Here is a 23,896-nt window from a genome sequence, read left to right on the forward strand (position 1 = left end):
TCTGTAGTGTTGCATTGTATGCAGAGTCTGGTTTCTTGGTTCAGTTTAACTTTTGTCTACATATTTCTATTTTTAGTTTGTGATTATTCCATTTTGGGCGAGGGTATATCTGTGTTCTGTGTGTATGAAAAGGACATGGCTTTCTGTTAGCATCGACTGTACAGGATCAATTGACTGTGCAGGATCTAGCTTGTTTAGTTTTACAATCCTTGTGTTATGTTCTAGTGCTCATTACTGTGCCTTTTCCTAGGTGCACCATTGTTGTGTAACTCATGGATTATTACTAAAAATATCTTTTTTATATAGAGGAGGGGGTTGTTAAAAAATGATCAGCACTGGCTGTCATATATACTAGGTACTACCAGAAAACCAAAAATGGAAGGAAACCTCAAAATTGTGAATAACAAATCAATTACGCAGGTTCCACACACAACTGTAATTTACTAAACAAGAGGAAAAGACCTCAGAAGCCTGCACCACATAGAATATGAATTCAAATCGTGGTTAACAACAGGACAGGTTCTCTATCATAGGTCAAAAAAACCTCTTGTGGCCGATTGAAAAACTGTTGTAACTAGTGTATTAAGCACTTCAATAATAACAATCAGCAATAAATGCACTTATCTCAATTGTAGATAAGAGCTTGACGGGACACGTTTCGCCAGGGTTTTGGCTTCGTCGGGGGAATTTTTTGAAAAACTGCAAAAAAGAACAGAGAAGTGCCAAAGAATATATTAATAAGAGTTTAAATACATCTTTAAATACAGTTGTTAACACACTAAACTGAAATAGTACTCTCTGCATTCAGTATGAACTTTCTTGCATATCAAAAATGGCGCCGGTGGCTACAGGAATGCCACGCATGCGTATTTGTAGTAGACCAAAATGACGTCACACTATCACCTTACCCTGTACACAACAGTTACTAGAGCAAGGTGTAAATGTTAGAAAAAAGAATGCCAACCTACATTGCTAATTAAGCCAAAAGGTTTTACGGTGTTGAGCTGGAATATCCACCGGGCTTCCCGCTGTAATAACTTAGTTTGGCGATCACCACCCCGATCATGTTTAGTTTCTTTGTCAATGCATAAACATTTTAGCTGTTTAAAGTCATGTTGAAATTCAAGGCAATGTTTTACTAAGGGAGCGCTGACTCTCTTTAACTTTAAGTTGGATTTATGTTCACTCATTCTTATTTTAAAAGGTCAAATTGATTTTCCTACATATACTTTCGCACACGGACAGATTATCAAATATACGACATAATCTGTATTGCACGTCAAGAAATGCTGAATATGATAAACTTTATTATCAGTTGGATTGGCAAAAGTGTGTCCCTGTTGAGTAAAAGCACAGATGTTACACGAACCAACTTGAAAAAACCTCTTGGAAGGATACTAGTGCTTGTATGGGTGGTGCTCCGATACATAGACGGACTGAGGATGTCTTTTAGATTCTTCTCACAGGAAAAAGCAATCCTCAGTGGTACATCTTGAAATGTTGGAAGAGTTTGTATAATTTTCCAATTGTTCCTTAAGATGTTGGCTGGAATATTGCCATGCCCCTCCCCCTTCTCCCTCCTCTCCCCCCACTTCGCTCCTTGCTGTTCGCAACTCTATGATCAATTCGCTATGCAACCACTTGTAATTACTCTCACCTTGCTGTTTGCAACTCTATGATCAATTTGATATGTAACCACTTGTAATCTCTGTTTAACTAATGTGAACCGCCTAGAACTCTTCGGGGTATGGCGGTATACAAAAATAAAGTTATTATTTATTATTATGTGCGCTGAAATGGACCACACACGTCTGTGCAAAGTCTTTAGTATCACATGAGGCATTTCTGTGCAATAGTAAATCGCGAGTGTAGTATCTAGCTCGTTTCTGGGCAGATCTTAATACATTATGTGGATAACCACGTTCAGTTAATTTCGTGAACGTTTAGCTTGAAATTTATATCCACCAATGGTTGAACAATTCCTTTTTATGCGAAGGAATTGTGAGAAAGGTAAGTTGTTTCTTAACAATACTAGATGACAACTTCTATATTCAAGACTAGTATTCCTGTCAGTTGGATTTACATGTAGATCCGTCACAAAACTATCCTCTCTTTGTATCACTAATACATCTAAATATACAAGAGAAGAACATGAATAGTTCATTGTGAACTTCAAACAATCATCACAGGAGTTCAACCATGTGCAAAAAAGTTTTAGCTCTTGTTCAGTGCCTTTCCATAAAGCAAAAATGTCATCTATGAACCGAAACCATTGGGAAATTTTAGCGCTGAATGGTGAACAATCAAGCCATGTACTTTCAAAAGCTGCCATATAAAGAGCGAAAGTAGCTCCCATCACAACCCCTGTTTTATGTTTATAGAAGATCCCATCATAAATAAAGAAATTTTCTTTCATATGATTCTAGCTAAAGACATAAAAAATTCCGTAGGTATGGAGTGAGGACTTACTCTTGATTCAAAAATTTTACACAAAACATTCAGAGGAATGGAAGTGTATAGTGAGACAACATCAAAAGTCACTGGCTGTCATATATACTAGGTACGCTACTGGATTTAATGACCCTATTCTAACTTTACTGTTGATGTAGATGTTGTCTCCCCCACACACAATAAAGAATTAAATTAAAGTTGTATTATCAAATAGCTTTCAAATGACATTATAAGCAAATAAAAATAAAATAGTTTTAATACATTGCTAATTATTACCTGCATCTTTACCTAAACTGTTTTGCCCTAGCTCTCACTTTGATCTTTATCTGCTACTTTTTTATTTTGCTGTAGTGCAATCACACAGGTGTCCTTCAAGACTCAGTAACACCTCTCCATAAATTATGAGGAAGAGGTCTGGAAATGGGGATCGCATTTATTTCATATCCTCAGTGAGACCTCGGGAAGGAACCTAGTGATCAAAACATTATTAGAGGTGCTGTAGAGCCGTTTCTTATATGACTGAATGAACTATATTTATCTTTTTTTTTTTTAGTTGTTTAAATTCATGCAGAAATAAATTGAACCTAATGACTTCATTAACGCATTTCCCATTTTTAAACCTCTATAACATTTGAAAGAGGGCGAATATCTAATTATTCACGTCTAGAATTGGATACTTCTTAAATTTAATAAAAATATTCTGGCACAAGTGTCAAAACTTAAAAAAGGAACTCATATTGAGCATTGGAAAATAATAATAATTAACTAATAAAAATAGTACACATTTAATTTTCCCCACCACCAAATTTCTCTGTCCCGCCCCACCCCACCCGGCTACTTTTTCATGCCACCCAGCTGTAAAAAATTTCTGGGGAGAACACTGGATCTGTAAAGATAGGAAAGCAAGAAAAAAATTGAAATGGAGTTTGAAAGAATGTATGAAAGTAAGATAAGATTAGGAAGTCTAAATGTGAATGGACTCAATATACCTCGAAAACGTCAGCTGCTTTTAAATGAGATGAAAAGGTTGAAATTTGATATATGTTATGTACAAGAAACGCATTTACAAAAATCAGGAGAAAAGATGGTCCATTTTAAAGACTATCCGGTGAGAGTCTGGGCTTCTAATAAAAAGGAGAAAAAGCTAAGTCCTTTTTACTTTTTTCGTGGAGTTGGCTGGGGGGGTTCTCTGAGTGGTATTTTGGCCCTGTATGCTGTGTGTTTCACTAATTATTCACTGAATTTTGGTTATTTCATTTTAGTTGAACACACGGGTGATATCCAGTGATGATGTGCAGGTGGTGGCTTTGTGCCCCTACCTTAGAGTGTTAAGCGTTGGAGGTTCTCCTCCCCTCACTGATCCCTCACACTGAGGATATCCCGTTCACTTATTATTATTATTGTTTTTTGACTCTGTCTTATTTACATTTAGTGCTTACTTGAGGGCTCATTCACCTTGCTCTCCCAGCACAGCCTTAATACCACTCTTAGAACCTATTGATAATTTTTGAAATGACATGATATATGGCCACTCTGGCCTTGTCTATGTGGTTTGAGGACCCAGACTCAAGATCTATTTACTGTTTAGCCCAGAGGTAGGGAACTCCGGTCCTCGAGAGCCGTATTCCAGTCGGGTTTTCAGGATTTCCCCAATGAATATGCATTGAAAGCAGTGCATGCAAATAGATCTCATGCATAATCATTGGGGAAATCCTGAAAACCCGACTGGAATACAGCTCTCGAGAACCGGAGTTCCCTACCCCTGGTTTAGCCTGTGTCTTTCAGCAGTCTTTTACCCTCCCCATGATTGAGCTTAGATTGGAAATTGTGACTGAGACTTTGACATCTTATTTATAATCATGCTCAAACTAAATGTTACAAGATAAAATTATCTATATTTATATTCTGTTTTTGTTTTTTTTACATCTATATTTTTAATCCAGAGGTTGATCGACAAGACAAAGGTAACATATCTGAGGTGGATCCCAGAATCAGAAAGTCTATTCCTAGCTTCTCACGCCAGTGGCCACCTCTACCTGTACAACATAGACCATCCCTGTGGCTCTACTTCCCCACAATACACACTTCTTAAACAGGGCGAAGGCTTCACTGTGCATGCATGCAAGAGCAAGTGTGTTCGTAACCCACTGGTGAAGTGGGCAGTAGGCGAAGGGGCCCTGAACGAGTTCTCCTTCTCTCCTGATGGCCGGCACCTGGCCTGTGTGGGCCAGGATGGCTGCCTGCGTGTCTTCCACTTTGACTCCATGGAGCTGCAAGGGATGATGAAAAGCTATTTTGGGGGCCTGCTTTGTGTGTGCTGGAGCCCTGATGGTCGCTACATCGTTACAGGTGGTGAGGATGACCTGGTGACTGTCTGGTGCTTTGCAGAAGGCCGTGTAGTCGCCCGGGGCCATGGGCACAAGTCCTGGGTTAATGCAGTGGCTTTTGACCCCTACACCAGCAATGTGGAGGAAGAAGATCCTGTTGAGCTGAGTGGCAGTGATGAGGATGTGAATGAGATGGCATACCTTGGCCGATTACGGACTAGCAGCACCCTCTCACGGCTCTCCAAGCACAGCACCAAAAGCAGTCAATCTGTGACCTACCGATTTGGCTCAGCAGGTCAGGACACCCAGTTCTGCCTCTGGGACCTCACAGAGGACATTCTGTATCCCCACCAGCCCCTTTCCCGTGCACGGACACTTACAAATACTTTTAGTGCTAGCATACCACCCTCCATGAGTAGTGGCAGCAACTTGGTCACTGAAACAGCCACGGGACAAGTCATCCCTCGCTCTTTGTCCCGTTCAAACAGCTTGCCTCATCCAGCAGTCACTGGTGCCAATAAAAGCTATGTAACTGATAGTGTGCCTCCCTTCAGCATTGGCAAATTTGCTACACTAACCCTTCAGGAGCGGAAAGACAAGAACGCAGACAAGGAGCACAAACGCTATCACAGTCTTGGTAACATAAGCAAAAGCAATGATAAGATTAACATGGTACCCAAGAGCAAACTGGATACAGCCAAGATCTTGGGTACAGTCCTGTGCCCACGCATCAATGAAGTGCCTCTCCTGGAGCCTCTGGTTTGCAAGAAGATTGCCCATGAGCGCCTGACTGTTCTTCTCTTCTTGGAAGACTGTATAATTACTGCTTGCCAGGAGGGGTTCATATGCACGTGGGCAAGGCCTGGGAAAGCAGTAAGTAACCTCTTTTCCACTGCATTTCTTTTGAGAATTTAGTACTGGTAAAAACTAAGAAAAAGAAACTAACTGAAAAGATCACATCTGATGTTATTCCTAGAACATGTGTAGCACAAGCAATAACAAATGTAAGGTTCCCCCATCGCTGTCTATCTCTCTTGTCTTAGTTCAGTTTACCAACATATTACCAACAATGGCTGCTCCAGGTATTGTAGGGAAGGAGTCTTTAAACTTGATAGAAACTGGGCAGCATTCTTGGGAAGGGGAAACTTATTCTGAAAGGATGGGCTCAACTTTAATCAAGGTGGAGCCGGGCTGTTGGTGCTAACATTTGAAAAAGAGACAGAGCAGCTTCTAAACTAAATCTCTGGGGAGAAAGCCAATAATTGAGTACATGGTTTTGGAGTAAATTATCTTTTAAAAATGCTGTTGAAATGCTGAAGTTAGAATATTCTGTTAAGAGAGGTTGTGGTAAAAGCTGAAGTAGGCCATGCTTTTAAATAAAGAACATATAGAAAGAAATGATTTCAGATTTTCTCCAAGGACAATAAAAATATAGTTTTACACGCAGGGTCCTGCCGGATCATCGCTGTATGGACTTTTAAGTTAAGTTTGCTTGCACTTTTGAAAAAAACTTTTTTGAATTATTGAACATTTATTCACGTTATGGACATGTAAAACAGTATGAAGCACTTTTAATCACCTTTCTAACACATTAGTTGGTGCAATGATAGATTCTATGAAAAAATCTCTTTAGGGGTTCGCTCCCCATCTTGAGTTTTTTCTATTCCATCCATGGATTCTGAGCACCATCTAGGTTATAAAAGGTATTAAAAACTTCTTTAGGCTTGTTCCCATCTAATTTGGGATGCCATACTATCAGTTTTAGCCTGGCACTAAGGTGTGTAAAAGGAGCATGTGTTTTAACATGATAATCTTGGGCATATAACCATAGCGAAGCAGTGGATATGTATGTTCTCATGTCTTATGTTTTCTATATTCCTTTTATCTGTTTACAACCTAGCTTTTGCCATTGTTGTAGTTCATCTGGGGTAACTCCAGCAAAGGAAGTTTCGATATCATTGGGCCAGGCCCTAGAACAGGTTGAGCAGAGTGACACAAAAGACCTACTATCCCTCATCTCCTCTCTTGACTTTTTCATACCGACTCCTGAAAAAAACCACCATAAAGGTCACCATCTAGACCTAGTAACCTTCTCCTCCAAAGAACAAGCCCATCCCAAGATCCTTTGGGAACTAGCTACCTGGACAGATTCCCTATGGTCAGACCACAAATTATGCAATTTCCACCTCAACTGGCAAGCAAGACATCACCTACCCAATCCAAAGACGACAAAAAGGCCTAAGAAGGTAATATCCACAAGAGGCTTAATTAACCCTGTGGAATTCTGGTCCCACTACGACATCTCTTCCAACCCGGACCCCGACTCCTTTACGGTTGACGCCTGGATTAACACGAGCACACAGATCCTAAACACAATGGCCCCCTATAAAACTAAGAACATGAGAAACAAAATGCTGGACGGCTGGTTTGATGCCGAACTTGGATCAGTAAAACGGGAACTTCGAAAACTGGAAAGACTATGGCTGAAATCCAACGACAGCAAAGACAGCCAACTGGAGAACAAAACTAAAAGAATACAAACATCTGATAATCACCAAATGCACTAACTTCTACGTCCAAAAAATCAGTTCCCCTAACCCCGATATCAAAAACCTATTCAAAATAGTCAACCACCTCTACAATATTCAGTCCCTTACCCGCCCTTCCTCAGACTCCCCCCCACCGGCCAACGATCTGGCCGTCTTTTTCAATAACAAAATCTCCAATCTCAGATCTACCCTTCCTACAACCTCCACCAACCATCTGAACTATCTTGATGTTCAGTTCCATGATGACGAAACCAGGACTGATTTGTACTGGAACAACTTCACCACCCCCTCCTGGCAACAATTCTGCAAATTCTACTCAAAATATGCCAACTCCCACTGCAAACTAGATTGCTGTCCACCAAATGTAATGAAAGTTGCCCCGACCTCCTTCAAAGACAAGTTATATACCTGGCTCTCCTCCCAGCTTCATTCATAGAAACATAGAAATAGACGGCAGATAAGGGCCACGGCCCATCTAGTCTGCCCACCCCAATGACCCTCCCCTACCTTTCTCTGTGAATAGATCCCACGTGTCTATCCCATTTGGCCTTAAAATCAGGCACGCTGCTGGCCTCAATAACCTGAAGTGGAAGACTATTCCAGCAATCATAGAAACATAGAAATAGACGGCAGATAAGGGCCCACGGCCCATCTAGTCTGCCCACCTTAATATCCCTCCCCTACCTTTGCCCTGTGAATAGATCCCATGTGCCGATCCCATTTGGCCTTAAAATCAGGCACGCTGCTGGCCTCAATCACCTGTAGTGGAAGACTATTCCAGCGATCAACCACTCTTTCAGTGAAAAAGAATTTCCTGGTGTCACCTCGTAGTTTCCCGCCCCTGATTTTCAACGGATGCCCTCTTGTTGTCGTGGGACCCTTGAAAAAGAAGATATCTTCCTCCGTCTCGATGCGGCCCGTAAGATACTTGAACGTCTCGATCATGTCCCCCCTCTCTCTGCGCTCATTTCCTGAGGACCTAGGCCAGATACTTATCACTCCAATTGTAAAAAACTCCAAAGACTCCATCTCCCTTATATCCAACTACAGACCCATTGCGAACATACCTCTCTTTACAAAGCTGATGGAAGGTCTGGTCAACCAAGATTTAACAACCTATCTGGACAAATTCAACATTCTAAACGATAACCAATCAGGCTTTCGCTCCGGTCACAGCACTGAAACTTCTCTGGTAGACTACCTTCATAACCTGTTCAGTCAAGGCACAAGCGCACTAGTTCTACAATTTGATCTCAGTAGTGCCTTCGACTTGGTCGATCATGCCATTCTCCTGGACTGTCTGGAATCTATCGGTCTCTCAGGCAACGTGTTAAATGGTTCCAGGGTTTCCTAGGTAAACGCTCTTACCAAGTTTACAGTGACAATTCCCATTTCGCCAGCTGGGCCAACACCTGCGGAGTCCCGCAGGGCTCCCCCCTGTCCCCCACACTGTTCAACATCTACCTAGTCACACTAGGTAATCTACTGCAAAGCTTGAAGATCAAATTCTACATCTACGCCGATGACATCACCTTAATCTTTCCCCTAACCAACATAACCCCTGAGATAAACAATCTCCTAGCAACAATCCTAACGCAAATCGAACTATGGATGGCTGATTTCAAACTGAAACTCAACTCAGATAAAACCAAATTCTTCCTGGTGAGTCCAAACGACAAAATCAAAGACCCTTCAATCTCCCTGAATGGTCAAGTCTTTCCCATAACAAACTCCTTAAAAATATTAGGAGTGACTCTCGACTGCAACCTTACCTTCGAAACCCACACCGACCTTCTGGTCAGAAAAGGCTTCTCCACCCTATGGAAGCTAAGATCCATCAGAAAGTACTTCGACGCCCCCTCATTCCGCTTACTTGTGCAATCCTCCATCTTAAGTCTACTCGACTACTGCAATATCATTTACCTGGGATCTTTAAAAAAAAACACTCAAAGACTGCGAATCATCCAAAACACGGCAATCCGACTGATCTTCGGCCTAAAAAAATGGGAACACATAACTCCCTACTACCAAAAACTTCACTGGCTGCCCTTGGAAGCAAGAGTGCAATTCAATTTTGCCTGTTTCTGTTTCAAATCCATCCTTGGCTCGGCCCCCCAATAGTTGGTACCCCATTTTATCCTAGACCGCCCATCCAAACACACACGCAGAACCCATCTGTTTAGCTATCTTACTCTAAAGGCCTGCCACTACAAAAGATATCTAAATAGAACTCTCGCCTTTCAAGCAAGTCAGCTGAATAACTGGCTGGCCCACATCATCTCACGCGCCTCATCCTACCTAAACTTCAGGAAACTACTAAAAACTAATCTATTTACCAGATTTACAACCTAAATGCCTATATCCACTGTATGAACCCCCTTTATTATACCTACTTTCTTAGATTTATCCTTTATGCAGATTGTCCTGACCTTCTTTACTGTACTTTTTTGCTCTGATTGTACCTATTTCCCTGATTGCTCCAATTTTCTCTGATTGTACCATTTTTTTCTCTGGCACTTAGTTTCTCTGATTGTACCATTGTAACCTTTCGCTGATTGTCCAGCCCTTCTTCACTGTAAACCGCCTCGAAATACTATGGCTTTGGTGGTATATAAGACATTAATTATTATTATTATTATTAGTACCCACATTTTCAGAGCTTTGTATGGATATGTGGTAGCTTCCTTGGCTAGGTGGTCAACATGCTGATATGCCTTTTGGGTAAATGATGTGTCAGTGTCATCATGTGCTTTTATTTTGACAATTGCTACAGGTGTACGTCTGGCCTGGGTAAGTCTCAAGGGCTTGTAAGAGAACTGCTAGCTGTGCAGCTTGAGCAGTAAGGGAAGCAGGCATTATACTCCAGCCGCTTTCCCAAATCTGGTTTTGGATGTTATACACAAACCAGGCAAAAGCAGTGCCTGATTTGGTTTGTGAGCCATCTACAAAGATGTGAAAACCATCTTTGTAGGGTTTAACTGTCTGGAAGGCGTTTCTTGTGGACACCCATGCAAGGTTACTGCAAAGGGGCCAAAGACAGAATGTCAGTGTTGGTGACTGGTTTAATGTCAATATTACCTGTCAGGAGGGTAGCTAGGTAAGTAGCTAGCCTTTGAGTGGTGAAGGTAACAGTGGGGATAGATAGAATCTTTGACAGGACATGTGTGGAGTGCAAGGTAATGTAGGCATATGGCAAAAATTGATAAATTTTCAGGACTGTGTTAACTGCGGCTACCACCCCCTGTTCACAGCTGTTGAAACAGAGTTCAACAGGTGTGAAAGAGCCTGAGAGGTAGCAAATGGTGTTGTCTGCTTGACAAGCAACAGCGGCCTACCCCTCTGGGTGGTCAATGAAATACAAATCTACAGGGAGAGATTGTAATGGCAGCATGAACTGTGGAGCTTGTTTCAAGTCAGTTTTCCGAAATGTGATAATGTCAGAATCAGTGGGAGTCAACTGAATAGGGCATTTCCCCTCTGGAATCCCTTTAAGGTGAAGTCTGAGAGGGAGAACGTGGGTACTGAGGCAAGGGATGTAATCTTGACAATAATTGAGGAGGCCCAATAAAGCACTTAAATCGTGCATTGTGTGAGGAACAGCAATTTGGTCTATTTCTTTAAACAGGGTAGAACAGAGAAATTTGCCATCAGCACAGATGGTATGGCCAAGGAAAATAACTTCCTGTTGACAATACTGCCTAGCTGGGCGGAACTTCCTCTCCGACGGCAGAATTGACGTTGGGGAGAGGAAGGCTGGTCGGCCTGATGCAGGGGGTGGCGGCGGCTTTAGAAGTACAGTTTTGTAAAAGGGGGAGGGGTTAGTTTGTGATGACATATTCCATACTAGGCGGAGGTGTTTTCTGTGTTCTGTGTGTTCGAAAGACATGGTTTTCTGTTAGGATTGATGGTGTAGGATTGATCTGTATTAGTCTGGCTTGTTTAGTTTTACAATGGGTGTATTGATGTTGTACTGCTCACTGCAGGATGTAAGATGCTGCCTTTTCCTAGGTACTCATGTGTGACATGTGGCTTGTTACTAAAAATCATGTTTTTTGTACAGATGGGGGGGTGCCAAAAAATGATGGGCCCCAGGTGTCACATATGATAGGTACACCACTGCCCATGATAACTGCGTTGCCTCCCTTGTAGGTGCATTTAAATCTCGTCCGTCATTTCTCCATCCGTTTCTTTGGACTGCCTGGGGGTTGGTAGTAGATGCTGATTTTTGTTTCCATTCCATTTGTTCCTGGAATTTTGGCCCATATAGACTCTACCTTATTTTTCATTTCCAGCATGTTCTCTCCAGTAGATTCAATTCCCTCTTTGATGTATAGGGCAATACCCCCACCTTTTTGATCCACTCAGTCTCTGCAGTATAGCTTGTATTCCGGTAGCACAGTGTCCCTGACGTTTTCCTCGTTCCACTGGGTTTCCATGATGCCAATAATGTCAAGGTTATCTTTTTGTGCCTTAGCTTCCAATTCTCCCATCTTATTTCTTAGGCTCCTTGCGTTCGTGTACATACACTTGAGTATGTAGCCTGTTACTTTCTTGCTTTTCCTCCCCTCTTGTGTCCCTTTCGATCCATCAGGATTTCTGCCTTGCCTATGATCTGTTGAGTCTTCCCCACAATCTTCCTGCACGGTATCCTGTTGGTTGACTATCGGCTTTCCCCTTCTTCCTAGTTTAAAAACTTCTCAATTTCTCACTTAATGTTGCTTGCAAGTAGCCATGTTCCGTCTCCGCTGAGGTGGAGTCCCTCCTTCCTGTATAGCTTGCTCTTCCACCAGAACGTCGTCTAGTTGGCCCCTCCCCTTGTAAAAGGGAGCTTTGGATCGGTGCTTTGCTGACATCGAAGGGGTAGGTGGAGCTACCTTTCGCCGCTGCCCCTCACTCTCGCCTGCCTTCTCCTGTTCTTCCCCTCTTACTCCTCTCTCACTCTTCTCCCGATTCTGTTCCTTCTCATGCCTCCCGACTTTCTACTGCCTGCCCTGCTCTGTGGTGCTTTAGGGCAGTGTTCTTCAACCTTTTTACACCTATGGAACAATGGAAATAAAAGAATTATTTTGTGGACTGGCACCGACACTAGGCTAAGTCAGGGGCCAGACCCCGCCCATCTCCGCCCAATCACCGCCCCAGACCCTGCCCCCATAATTGTAACACTTTTTTCCATTCATTTTTCATATACTGTATATACACAATATAATCTTATTAACAACACATAATGGTTAACCACAAAGTTAAACTACACAAAGCACACTGTATGCTTCTCAACATTCATTCCTATCAGTTAACCCCTATGCAAATACGGGACCAAAAACTAAAAGTACTAATATATACAAAGGAAACCCTAAGATTCAACCCTGCATGCAGTACAACCCCAGAGCTTTATAAAATTTAAAAAATTGTTCCAAAATATTATTAATTTTAGAATGAATTTCACCTTTTTCATCTTTAATAGCTACAATTTTTACTTTCTTTTTCTTTGCTTTAAGATAGCTAACATTCTTCCTGACTTATTCGAATTATCATAATACAATGCCTGCTGAAAAAATAACTAATTCTAAGTCTAATAGATGTTGGATCATTTATTGTTTTTTTGTCCTCTAATACATAGCTTTTGGAAATCTATTTAGAGTCAAGTTAATAACTTACTTGAGAATCCGGTAGCTCTTTCATATGATACAATCTTATTTGGTACATCAATGAGGGCAAAGAGCCAAATATCCTCTAAAAACAATAAACTTTTACTCATAATGACAGGAGTTGCCATCCAATATATTACAAAAAATTGGAAAAACTATGATAAATTAAGTTATAATTTTTGGTGGAATTCATTGTGCCATATTTTTAAAATGGAAAGAATATCAGCTATTTAGCAGGAACGTTATAAAAAGTTTAATGATATTTGGGAGCCATTAACAAATTATTGTAAAGATTGATTATAACTAATAATTTATTTCTTCCCCTTTTAATTATTGAAGTATAGGGTATGAGGAGGGCGGGTTTAAATTTTAAGGTATATGAAATAGAGAATGACACGGTGGCGGTTTACCCGCGGTCACCGCATTTTAGCCGCGGGTCACCCGCCGAAAATGGGGAAGAAAACTAGCAGTCGCTGCGGCGACGGGGACAAGGCCATTCACCGCCCGCGGGGCGGTGAATGGTCTTGTCCCCGCAGTGAGGCATGAAGGATCGCACGGTCCCCGCAGCTCACACCCGCCTGCCCAATCGATTCTAGTGTTTAGCCAGCTCTCTCCCTTCTCCTCACCTTAGTTTGTAGATTTTCTTTTTCGGCGACCCGCACGCGCGGCTGCTCAGTGTTCAATCTTCTGCTCTGACGCAACCGGAAACAGGAAGTTGCAGCAGAGCAGAAGATTGAACACTGAGCAGCCGCGCGTGCGCGGCTCTCTGATAGCGTGCGGGTCGCCGAAAAAGAAAACCTATAAACTAAGGTGAGGAGAAGGGAGAGAGCTGGCTAAACACTAGGATCGATTGGGCAGGCAGGTAGTGGCTGCGGGGACCGTGCGATCGCTAGTGTTCCCGGCTCAAATTGGAAGGAGGGAGTGAAAGGGAAAAGGATTCTGGGCCAAGGGGATGAAGATGGAAAGAAAAACCCACAGCAGGAAAGAAAGGGAAGGACAGGCAGGTGAGCCAGATGCTAGAAGCAGGGGGGGGGAAGAAAGAGGGAAAAAAGCTAGATGGGGTTGAAAAGAAGAGACACACTGGTATGGAAGAGGAAGATAGGGGAAATCTGGACACAGGAAGGTAACAGAAAGAGGGGAAATTATGTGCATGGGGCATAGGGACAGAGACATAAAGGGGACATGCCATGGGGATGGTATATGGACACAGGGGGGGGGGCAATGGCAGATACATAGGGGAGATATTAGAAATGGGGAAAATAGGAGCACAGAAGCGAGATGGTTTGTGGGGATGGGACAGGGACCGAGCTCGCAGGCTCCAGTGGCTTGCACAAATTACATTGTAACGTGCCATGAAAATAAGAGGGAGGAAGGTAGATAGATAGGCCACGCGAGAGGAGCTGAAGGGTGGTAGAAAGGAACAGATGGTAAAGGAGGGAGGGAAGGGTGGTGGTGGAAAGGAATAGGACAGACATTGAAGGAGGGTGGAGAGGAACAGACCCTGAAGGGAAATGTGGAAGACAGAATGGGAAGAAGACAGATGCCAGACTATGGGAGAGCGGAGGGAAGAAAATGGGTGCTAGACCAATTGGGGGGGGGAGTGAAGGGAGAGGCACAGTAACAGCAAATGGAAGACGCAGAGAGAAGACACACAGTGGATGGAAGGAATTGAATGAGAAGATGTGGAAAGCAGAAACCAGACAACAAAGGTAGAAAAAAAATTCTATTTATTTTTTGCTTTAGTTGTGTTGATAAAAATTTATAAACAAAGCCCTGCCAGCTGAACATCTCTTTCTCTAGTTCAGCAGCAGGAACTTTGATTTATAAGAAAGGAATAAGCTAAATATTACAGTACTAAGGCTTATATGGATGCAGCGGGGACGGTGACGGGGCGGTGAATGGGATGGCAGTGGCGGTGACGGGGCGGTGAAAGGGATGGCGGTGACGGTGACGGGGCGGTGAAGGGAACGGCGGTGACGGGGCGGTGCAGAGGATGGTGGGGCGGTGACGGGGACAGATTTTTTCCCCGTGTCATTCTCTAATATGAAACTAGGAAGTTTATATGGGAGAAGGGAGAGAGGGAGGAATTATTTTATGATTCAATATATATATGTTTTACAAGTGATATTAAAATGTATATGATTGTATTATAAATCATTTGTTGAATGTTTAAAAATGAATAAAGAATTTATATAAACGTCCAGGGTGGAGGGGAGGGTGGGGTTATTTTAATATTATATTGGGCTAAAGATCTATGATGGATATAAAGGAGGGAGGGAGGGTTCTGATGTGTTTTAATCTTTGTTGGGTTAGTAAGTGATGTTAAAGTATATATGATTGTATTTTTGTTGCACTTGTTGAAAGTTTAAAAATGAATAAAGTATTTGAAAAAAAAAAAAAAAAAAAAAGCATTTCTTCCTGAACAGTGCAAAATACAGACAGCAGATGTAAATTTTCAAAACTGACACAATTGAATCACTAAATTCCAAAAATAAAATCAATCCCCCTACCTTTGTTGTCTCCCTTCCTCCATGCTGTGCCTCACCTTCTGGCCTGCTCCCGCCTGGCTGTTTTATGCCGCTGCCAGTGTTATCTTCGGGCCGGCTCCCTCATCCTCACTGACGGAGTACACAAGTCTCCTCGCCCGTCCTGCGCCTCATCCAGAAGCCTTCCCTCTGACGTTGTGATGTCAGAGAGAATGCTTCCGGTTCAGGCACAGGACACGCATAGGAGCCACCGCCCGTGGCTTTCTACGCTGCGGCAGTGAGGAAGAGGGAACTGGTCCAAAGATAACACCACATCAAACGCACTGCAGACCGGCGGTTGAAGAACACTGTCTCGGGCCCGATGCACGTGCCAGCCCTGTGGACTGGCAAGAAATTTCTACGGACCAGCACCAGTCCACAGACCGGTGGTTGAAGAACACTGCTTTAGGAGATACTGCTAGGAGTCACTGCCTTCCTTATTAGAAAGTAATTACAGATTGGCTCCCAACTTGTGTCTTCCAACGCACCGTTAGTGGTCAGGTGCTGGAGGCAGGACCAAGTTGTTATCGCTCCTTTCTCTCAAATAAAAGATGGTAGGGGGAGTCCAAGGGCTCACTTGGTCACCAGGATTTGGTTTGGAGGGAGGGTGTGGGAGGTCTAGGATCCATTTCAGGATTTGCAAGAAGCTTGAACCCTAGAACAGTGTTTCTCAACTCAGTCCTGGAGTACCCCTTTGCCAGTCAGGTTTTCAGGATATCCACATTGAATTTGCATAAACTTGATTTGCATACACTGCCTCTATTATTTGTAAAATTTTTCATGTATATTCATTGTGGATATTTTGAAAACCTGACTGGGAAGGGGTAATCCAGGACCGAGTTGAGAAACACTGCCCTAGAAGAACTAATAGAAAACTACTGTTAGAGATTGTGGGTACTATTTTGAACCTGAAGCTGTAGGAGTGACTGGGGATCACTCCTTTGATACCTGGACCCCTGACAGGAGATGGGGGTGAGTTTTGATGTCCAGGGAGAACTCTTCAGGTGGGAGTTTGATGTTGGGAGCAGTGATTTTATAAATCTGCTCCCACTCACATCTGGGGAAAAGCTTCGTCTTTCTTTGTTCCCCCCAATGCAGCTTTATGAAATCACTTCTCGTGTTGCAGATGGGAGACGCTGACATGCAGCTCTCTTCTTGCATGTATTTTACAAGAAGCTCTGCATTTGGCAGAGTCTTTGTAGAATACAGTGGGAATCTTCCATGTCCCAACTTTGAAGTTTTAATCCTCCTCTCCACATCCTATCTAAAATGGGATTCCACCAATCTCTCTCTCCTCAAAAACTCATGTAATTTGTTCTTTTGCCTATAAAGAGGTATTACAATCTTGATCTGAACTAATATTTTTTTTTTCCAGAGTGCATCAGCACCCAATGACAGCTCACCGAGTGGCACTGTGGTCTGATTCAGCTGTCTGCCCTCCTACCATCCCCTCCTGTTGGAATGTCAAATACTTAGGACTACGACTCCACCCTGGCAATCGCCAACAGCTGGGCCACAACTAGCCTAGCTAACTTAATATTTTAATATCTAAATTTATATTGTATTTTAAAAAAATTATTCTGTTGTAATGCATACAGAATCTATAATTATATGAAAAAATTATAATAAAGGGGGTTAATATATAAATGTATATATACACATATATAGAGAGAGCGTGAGAGATGACATTGTAAATAAGTATAAACAAACTTTGATGAAAAAATTACTAGGTAGTGATTTCTCCCTATTAACCTTTTGGTATAATTTATATATTGAAGCAGAAGTGAAGGGAGGAAGATGCACAGGATAGATTTAGTCTATGTCTACATATTGAATTCTAACACTGGACAGAAGCTATAGTGTTCTGATGCCACCGCTCTCCTTTCTAGTACAGGATTGCTTTGCCAGGTCTCAGGCTATCTAAAACAGGTATTTCCTCCTCTTCTCTGCTCCTGACAGAACTATAGATATGTCCTTCCAATTCTGTGGGACATTTCTTGTAATGTACAAGGTAAGTCCAATTTCATAAAATAAATTCCAGTGCAATAGGGATGGTATACTGAACCATAGGGTTGTCCATGCATGACTGTGAGCATACTGCAGAAGATGTCAATCACAGCTTTTAAGCTCCTTTTCTCTGGTCTCTGCTACCCCCTTCAGTTCTTCCTTCTGCAGGTGAGCATGAAAGTGTCATTCTGATCTGCTCCCTTTATTTCTTTATTATTTTGCGGTGTTATGTTTTTTCAATTCATAGTTTTTGCTATGCCTGCTTGGAAAGGAGCAGAATTTGCTACTGGCAGGTGAATTCTTCAGAAACCTGTGCAGCCAGCTTGCTAAAAATATTTGTGGAGCTCAGGGTTCCTGGCCTTCATAATTTGATCAATTCCTTGATCTGGAGCTTGAGTTCAGGATGTTAGGTATCAATAGTGTTCTTTGGGCTGCTCACAGTGCTGGTTGAAGTTTCATCCCCCCTCCTCCTTTCAGTGTTCATTGTGGCTCCAGAGGGTGGGGGATGGAGCTTCAGTCCGACTAAGGTCCGACTGGCAGCCCGAAGATCTCAGTATGACAGCTGATCATGGATTGAGGCAGAGAATCCTAATCCAGCTACTGTTTCAAGGAGCTGAAGCAAGCAGCGGTATATCAAATTTTAAAATAAACCTGAAACCTGAAACCTGCACGTGATCTATGAGTACAGTCTGTGATAACCTATGGAAAAAATTGGGGAGGGGTCTGGAAAACTGTTTTATTTATTTATTTAGTCATTTATTTAGCCCGTCCTCCCAAAGGAGCCCAGAACGGGTTACAAGAGTACATTCATAGTATGGGTAGGACATACTTTGTGTTAATCAATCATGCGAGATGAGGCAGGCCTGCTTCCAAGGCTACCATCTCTAGATAGATTCATAGAGCTATATCCTCTGCATACATCAGTTGCGACAAACAGCCACCTAATTCACTGAAGGTGCATTTAATAAGAATAGTGGCCTTCTCTTGGGTGGAAGCAAGGGCAATTTCTCCTGAGGAAATTTGTAGGTCAGCCACCTGGTCCTCCCTTCATACTTTTGCAAAATTCTATAGGGTGGACATTGCAGCATAAGAAGATGCTGCTTTCAGGTCCTCAGTACCACAAGTTTAAGTTTCAAGTTTATTAGGATTTTATATACCGCCTATCAAGGTTATCTAAGCGGTTTTACAATCAGGTACTCAAGCATTTTCCCTATCTGTCCCGGTGGGCTCACAATCTAGCTAACATACCTGGGGCTATGGAGGACTGAGTGACTTGCCCAGGGTCACAAGGAGCAGCGCGGGGTTTGAACCCACAACCCCAGGGTGCTGAGGCTGTAGATCCACATGCAGACTTTCACCCTAGTCTTTGGTGACTGCTTAGGATCCCTAAGGATCAGCATACCATCCCTATTGCACTGGAAAAAGAGATCAGGTTCTTATCTTGTAATATCTTGTCCAGTAGATAGGGATGGTATGCTGAACCCCCCGCTCAGCAATTATCTGATGCGCCTGCTTTCTGACTCAAGCTTAATGGTCAGCTACACAGCTAAGATATTTCCTGTCAGACTATGGGATTATGAAGAGTCTGTGCATATGATTAAAAACGAGGAATGGTTGAGCTTCATAAATGCTCAGGCTGTTATGTTCTTGTAATTTTTTTGCATTTATTGTTCCTCTCCGAGAGTTGTTAATGTTTTCACTACATTACTGTTCATTTAGTGATTGTTTTAAATTCATCTGAGTAGATCAGACACTTTGTTTCAGGGAGTACCCCTTACCCTATAGGGCTGTCACCAGCTGTAGTATGAATTGAAGGGAGCAACAGAGACAAGGGAGAAGGAGGAAGAGCTGAAAAGCTGTGATTGACATCTTCTGCAGTATGCTAGCAAGCAAGGACAACCCTTCAGTTCAGCATATGGCATGATAAAGGCCAAATGGCTCATCTAGTCTGCCCATCCACAGTAACCATTATCTCTATCTCTCTCAAAGATCCCATGTGCCTATACCATCTCTTTATATCAAGGGGGGTATCAGAATGTTCGGAGGGTTCATCTTTGATTCTGAGATATCCTATAAGTTAACAGTGCTGCTGTTGGCCAAAAACCAGGTGCAGTCCACTGTTTTTGGAATATAATTATCAAAGACTTGAAATCATTGAATGATAGGACTCCTTGCTGTAACCTCACTTTGGGTACAGCAATTTTTTTTGCAATATCTGATTGACATTGATACAGTGGCGTACCAAGGGGGAGGCGGGGGGGGAGGACCGCCAAGGTGCATGCCGTAGGGGGGGTGTACAGCCGGCTAGGTCCGGGTCGTCCTGCCCAACTGTGCAACAGGACCTGCACCTCAGCGCGGTTGCCGGTAGACCCCCTCCAATGTACTTGCTCTGGAGCATTGTGGCAGCTGCGGTGAGGTGCAGGAAGTTCCCACGATGACTCGTCTGCTGGCTTTGCTCCGGAAGAAGTAAGTTAAGTCGGAGGGGGTGGACCCGGCAGACGAGTCATTGCGTGACCTTCCTGCATGCAGCTGCTAACTCTGCTCCAGAGCAAGTACGTCGGAGTGGGGTGGACCGGCAACCGGCAGCTACAGACATCACGGGACCTTGCTGCATGAAGGGAGAGAAGGGAGCAGGACTGCTGGTATGGAAGAGTTGTGGAGGAAGAGATAGGGGGCAGGGTTGTATGGGAGGGTGATGCTGCTGGAATTGGTGTGCAGAGAAAGGGGAGAGAGACATAAGGGGGAAGGATACTGGAAGGAATTGGATTGGAGAGAAAGAAAGGGGGCAGATGCTGATGGAAGTGGGGGGAAGGGAAAGACTAGGGATAGATGCTAATTGAAGCGGGGTAAATTGAGAGAAAGGGCAGACATTGGATGGTAGTGGGGAGGGTAGAGTGGGAGCCTATGCTGGATGGAAGTGCGGATGGGAGAGATAAGGGAGCAGATGCAGGAAGGAAATGGGGAGGAAAGATAGAGGGGAGCAGACGCTGGATGAAAGTGGACAGAGAGGAGAAAATACTAGATGGAAGGGATAGAGAAAGAGAGCACACAATGGAAAGTGGGGATAAATAAAAGGGCACATGGTGGGGGGGGAAAGGATTGAGTTAGTGAAATACTGTAGGGGTGAGGGAAAGAGGTGGCAAGCTGTAGGTAGACAGTAAAAAAGGAAATTGATGACAAGGTAGTAAGAACGTAATCTAGACAGATGCAGAAAATAAATTGAAAAGGAAAATGAGGGGAAAAAGGGAAAGGGATTGCAGAGGAGAGGTGTGGGACAGGGAAGGAGAGGAGAGAGATGCCAGACCAATGGGGGTGAAAGGAGAGATGGAAGGGGGAGGCATACAGTTTCTGTAAGGGCCATAGAAGGTGAGAAGATGCCATATAGGGGCAGAGAGACGGCAGACAGTGGATTGAAGGAAGAGAGTAACAAGAAGATGAGGAAAGCAGAAACCAGAGAAGACAAAGGTAGAAAATTTTTTTTTCTATTTATTTATTGCTTTAGGAGACATGTGTCACTGTTTCTGTGGTGTTGCATTGTATGCAGAGTTCAGCTTCTTGCTGGTTCAATTTAACCTTTGTCTATGTATTTCTATTTTATCCCCCCTTTTACAAAACTGTGAAGCGTTTTTTAGCGCTGGCCATGGTGGTAGCAGCTCTGATGCTCAGAATTCTATGAGCGTCAGAGCTCTTACCACCATGGCTAAAAACCACACTACAGTTTTGTAAAAAAGGGAGGTGTTAGTTTGTGATTACATATTCCATACTAGGCAAAGGTGTTTTCTGTATTCTGTGTGTTCGAAAGACATGTTTTTTTTGTTAGGATTTACTGCAGGATTGATCTGTACTAGTCTGGCTTGTTTAGTTTTACAATGGGTGTATTGATGTTGTACTGCTCACTTTTCCTAGGTACTCATGTGTGACATGTGGATTGTTACTAAAAATCATGCTTTTCATACAGATGGGGGATGTCAAAAAATGATGGGCCTTTGGTGTCACATATGCTAGGTACGCCACTGCATTGATGTTAATAATTTAATAATAATTTAATATGGAAAACATTTGAGGTGGCTGAAAAGAAGTTTCATCAGTTACGGTTCATTATTACTTTATTCAACTGTTTGGGGGTTCCACTATGGGTTTTCAAAAATTCTCAAAAATTTCCATTAATTGTGTTAGGGCTAGAGATTCTCTTCCAGCACTCTCATTCTCTTGCTTTCTCATCTCGCCCCACATTTCACCATAGTCTCTGTTCTATCTTGCTGTGTCTCATGCTCTTGTCTTTTTCTCCCAAGACGATGCCTGACTTTAAGATTTTATCTTTGGAGGTGTCTGAAAAGTGGAGTGAAAGAGGAAGCCAAAAGGTCTGGGGACATATGTGATCCTTAGGAAGGTTTTATCATCACTATATCTTTAAATATATAGGTGTCAGAGCTAAAGCCAATGAACAGTTTATTGGTGATGTGGGACTATTTCCTCTCTTTTTACTTGTAGCTTTAAAATTACATTTTCTGCAGTCTAGTAAGCATATTTTCTAAGATTGTGTAGTCCCAAATCCTAGATCAAATTTAAGAGAAAGCAGTGACCCACTTGTTTTGAGAGAATAAAATAATGTTGCTGATATGTACCGATGGCTCCAACTTATTCTTTAACTGTTTGGTTTTTTTTTAATTTTATCTTTCAGTATTATCCCAGGACCTGCAGGCAGCATATTCTCACATGTGAGTGACGTCATCCACAGAGTCTCGGTACGAACACTTTTAAAGTACATCACCACTTTAAGAAACTTAGAAAGTTCGCAATAGCCTGCACCGCACATGCGCAAGTGCCTTCCCACCTGACGTAGGCATGCGGCTCCTCAGTTCTTAGTTTTCCGTGGAGCTATGAAGTCACGTTTTTCAACGTTTGTTGAAATTTTTTCCTTGCCTTCCCGCTCTTGCATGCATTTCTTTCTTTTCTTCGTTGATTTACTTAATTTTTTTTTTTTTTTTTTAAAGAAGAGTTCTCTTTGTTTCTTCACCCGTTCGGCAGGTTGACTGGCGGGACCTGCATATCACTTCAGCCATCAAATTCAATTTAGCTGAGGTAGTCTTCCTGCCCATGTCACGCCGACTGACAGTTTAAAAAAAAAAAAAAAAAAAAAGTGTGGCTAGTGTCCTCGCATTTTTCCCTTATGGACTCTCACAGCTTGAACTTCAGTGCCTGCGTCCGGAGCACCAGATACCGAACTGTGTGCGGTGTTCCACTCTTCAAAAACGCACCATAAAAAAGGCGTATCCTTCAACAGGAACAGTCGTTTGGTGTCAGCATGCAGGGAGAGACACCGTCGACATCGAAGACACCGATGACTAAGTCACTGACACTGCCGATGTACCTTCATCGACTCTGGTGTCGCAAGTCATTGCTCTATCTGATAAGTCAACTAAAAAGCCAACAGCTTCCCAGACGGGGTCGTAGGCCACTAAGGCATCAAGTCCATTGATGCCGGCCAAACAAAAACCCCTTAAGCGACTAGTTCCACCATCGAGGGGTGATACAACCTCTGAATCATCCTCTCCAGAACGTGTTGCAGCACCAGTGGTACCGGCGAGCAAGCCAGTGGTACCAGTGCTAACTTTTCAACAGAAGCTTGATGCTCTGTTCCGTGAGCAGTATGGGAATAAGTTTAATCTTTTTACCCCGATGTCGACTCCTTTGGTACCGACCCAGCTTCTGACACTGCAAGACCTTCTGGTACCGCCATTGCTGCATTGATGCACTGATAGGATGCTTGACACCAGTTATCATGTCCATCCAATCCTGCATCGAAGCATCACTCATCTAGACATCATTCTACCTTCTTGAAGCACTGGTATTCATCTTCATCCAAACATGTTTCTACATTGAAAAGTTTCTCGAAAACATAAACATTTCAAAGAACCTTCGACACAGGACCGGTATGGGTCAAAGAATCGTTATCCTTCACTTCTACTGGATTTTGACCTACATGACGATTCCAATCCAGAAACTTTTCTTTCTGCTACTGAGGAGGATTCTCCTGCTTCCTAGTCTCCAAAACTTTCACTTGGAAAGGCATCCTCTCCCACAGAGAAGTTTTCATTCACCCGCTTTATTCGTCAGCTGGGGAAAGTTCTTTCAGTGAAATTGGAGGCAGATTCTAAATACTGTATAGACTTTTCTAGAAACTTTGGATTATCATCCTCCTCCTAAGGAGCTCCTTAAACTGCCTTTGCATAACATCTTAAAAGAAACCCTCTACAAAAAGCAGTTTGTACCTGCTGTTTCTTCAAGTGGGAGACCATTCTTATCAATCAGCTCTTATATTTTTCATCTAAGGTGCTTCACTGCTGACAGAGCAGAGGGCCATACTATGGATGGATTTGGCCTCTATCACT

At 42.8% G+C, this 23,896-nt stretch overlaps 1 protein-coding gene across 4 annotated transcripts in view; it reads left to right on the forward strand.

The window, feature by feature from the left end:
• DMWD (DM1 locus, WD repeat containing) overlaps positions 1 to 20,443 on the forward strand; it is a 70,275-nt gene extending 49,832 nt beyond the window's left edge. For 3 of the 4 annotated variants that reach the window (XM_033953884.1, XM_033953885.1, XM_033953883.1), the window contains 2 exons: positions 4,395 to 5,651; positions 16,873 to 20,443. In XM_033953884.1, the coding sequence (XP_033809775.1) occupies positions 4,395 to 5,651; positions 16,873 to 16,920 (1,305 nt within the window). In that variant the 3' untranslated portion in view covers positions 16,921 to 20,443. The remainder of the gene's footprint in view (positions 1 to 4,394; positions 5,652 to 16,872) is intronic. The other variant, XM_033953882.1, reaches the window with a different exon arrangement.
• The last annotated feature ends 3,453 nt before the right edge of the window (positions 20,444 to 23,896 follow it).

Source organism: Geotrypetes seraphini, chromosome 8 (genome assembly GCF_902459505.1).
Source record: "Geotrypetes seraphini chromosome 8, aGeoSer1.1, whole genome shotgun sequence".
In the NCBI taxonomy this organism is placed as follows: Eukaryota; Metazoa; Chordata; class Amphibia; order Gymnophiona; family Dermophiidae; genus Geotrypetes; species Geotrypetes seraphini.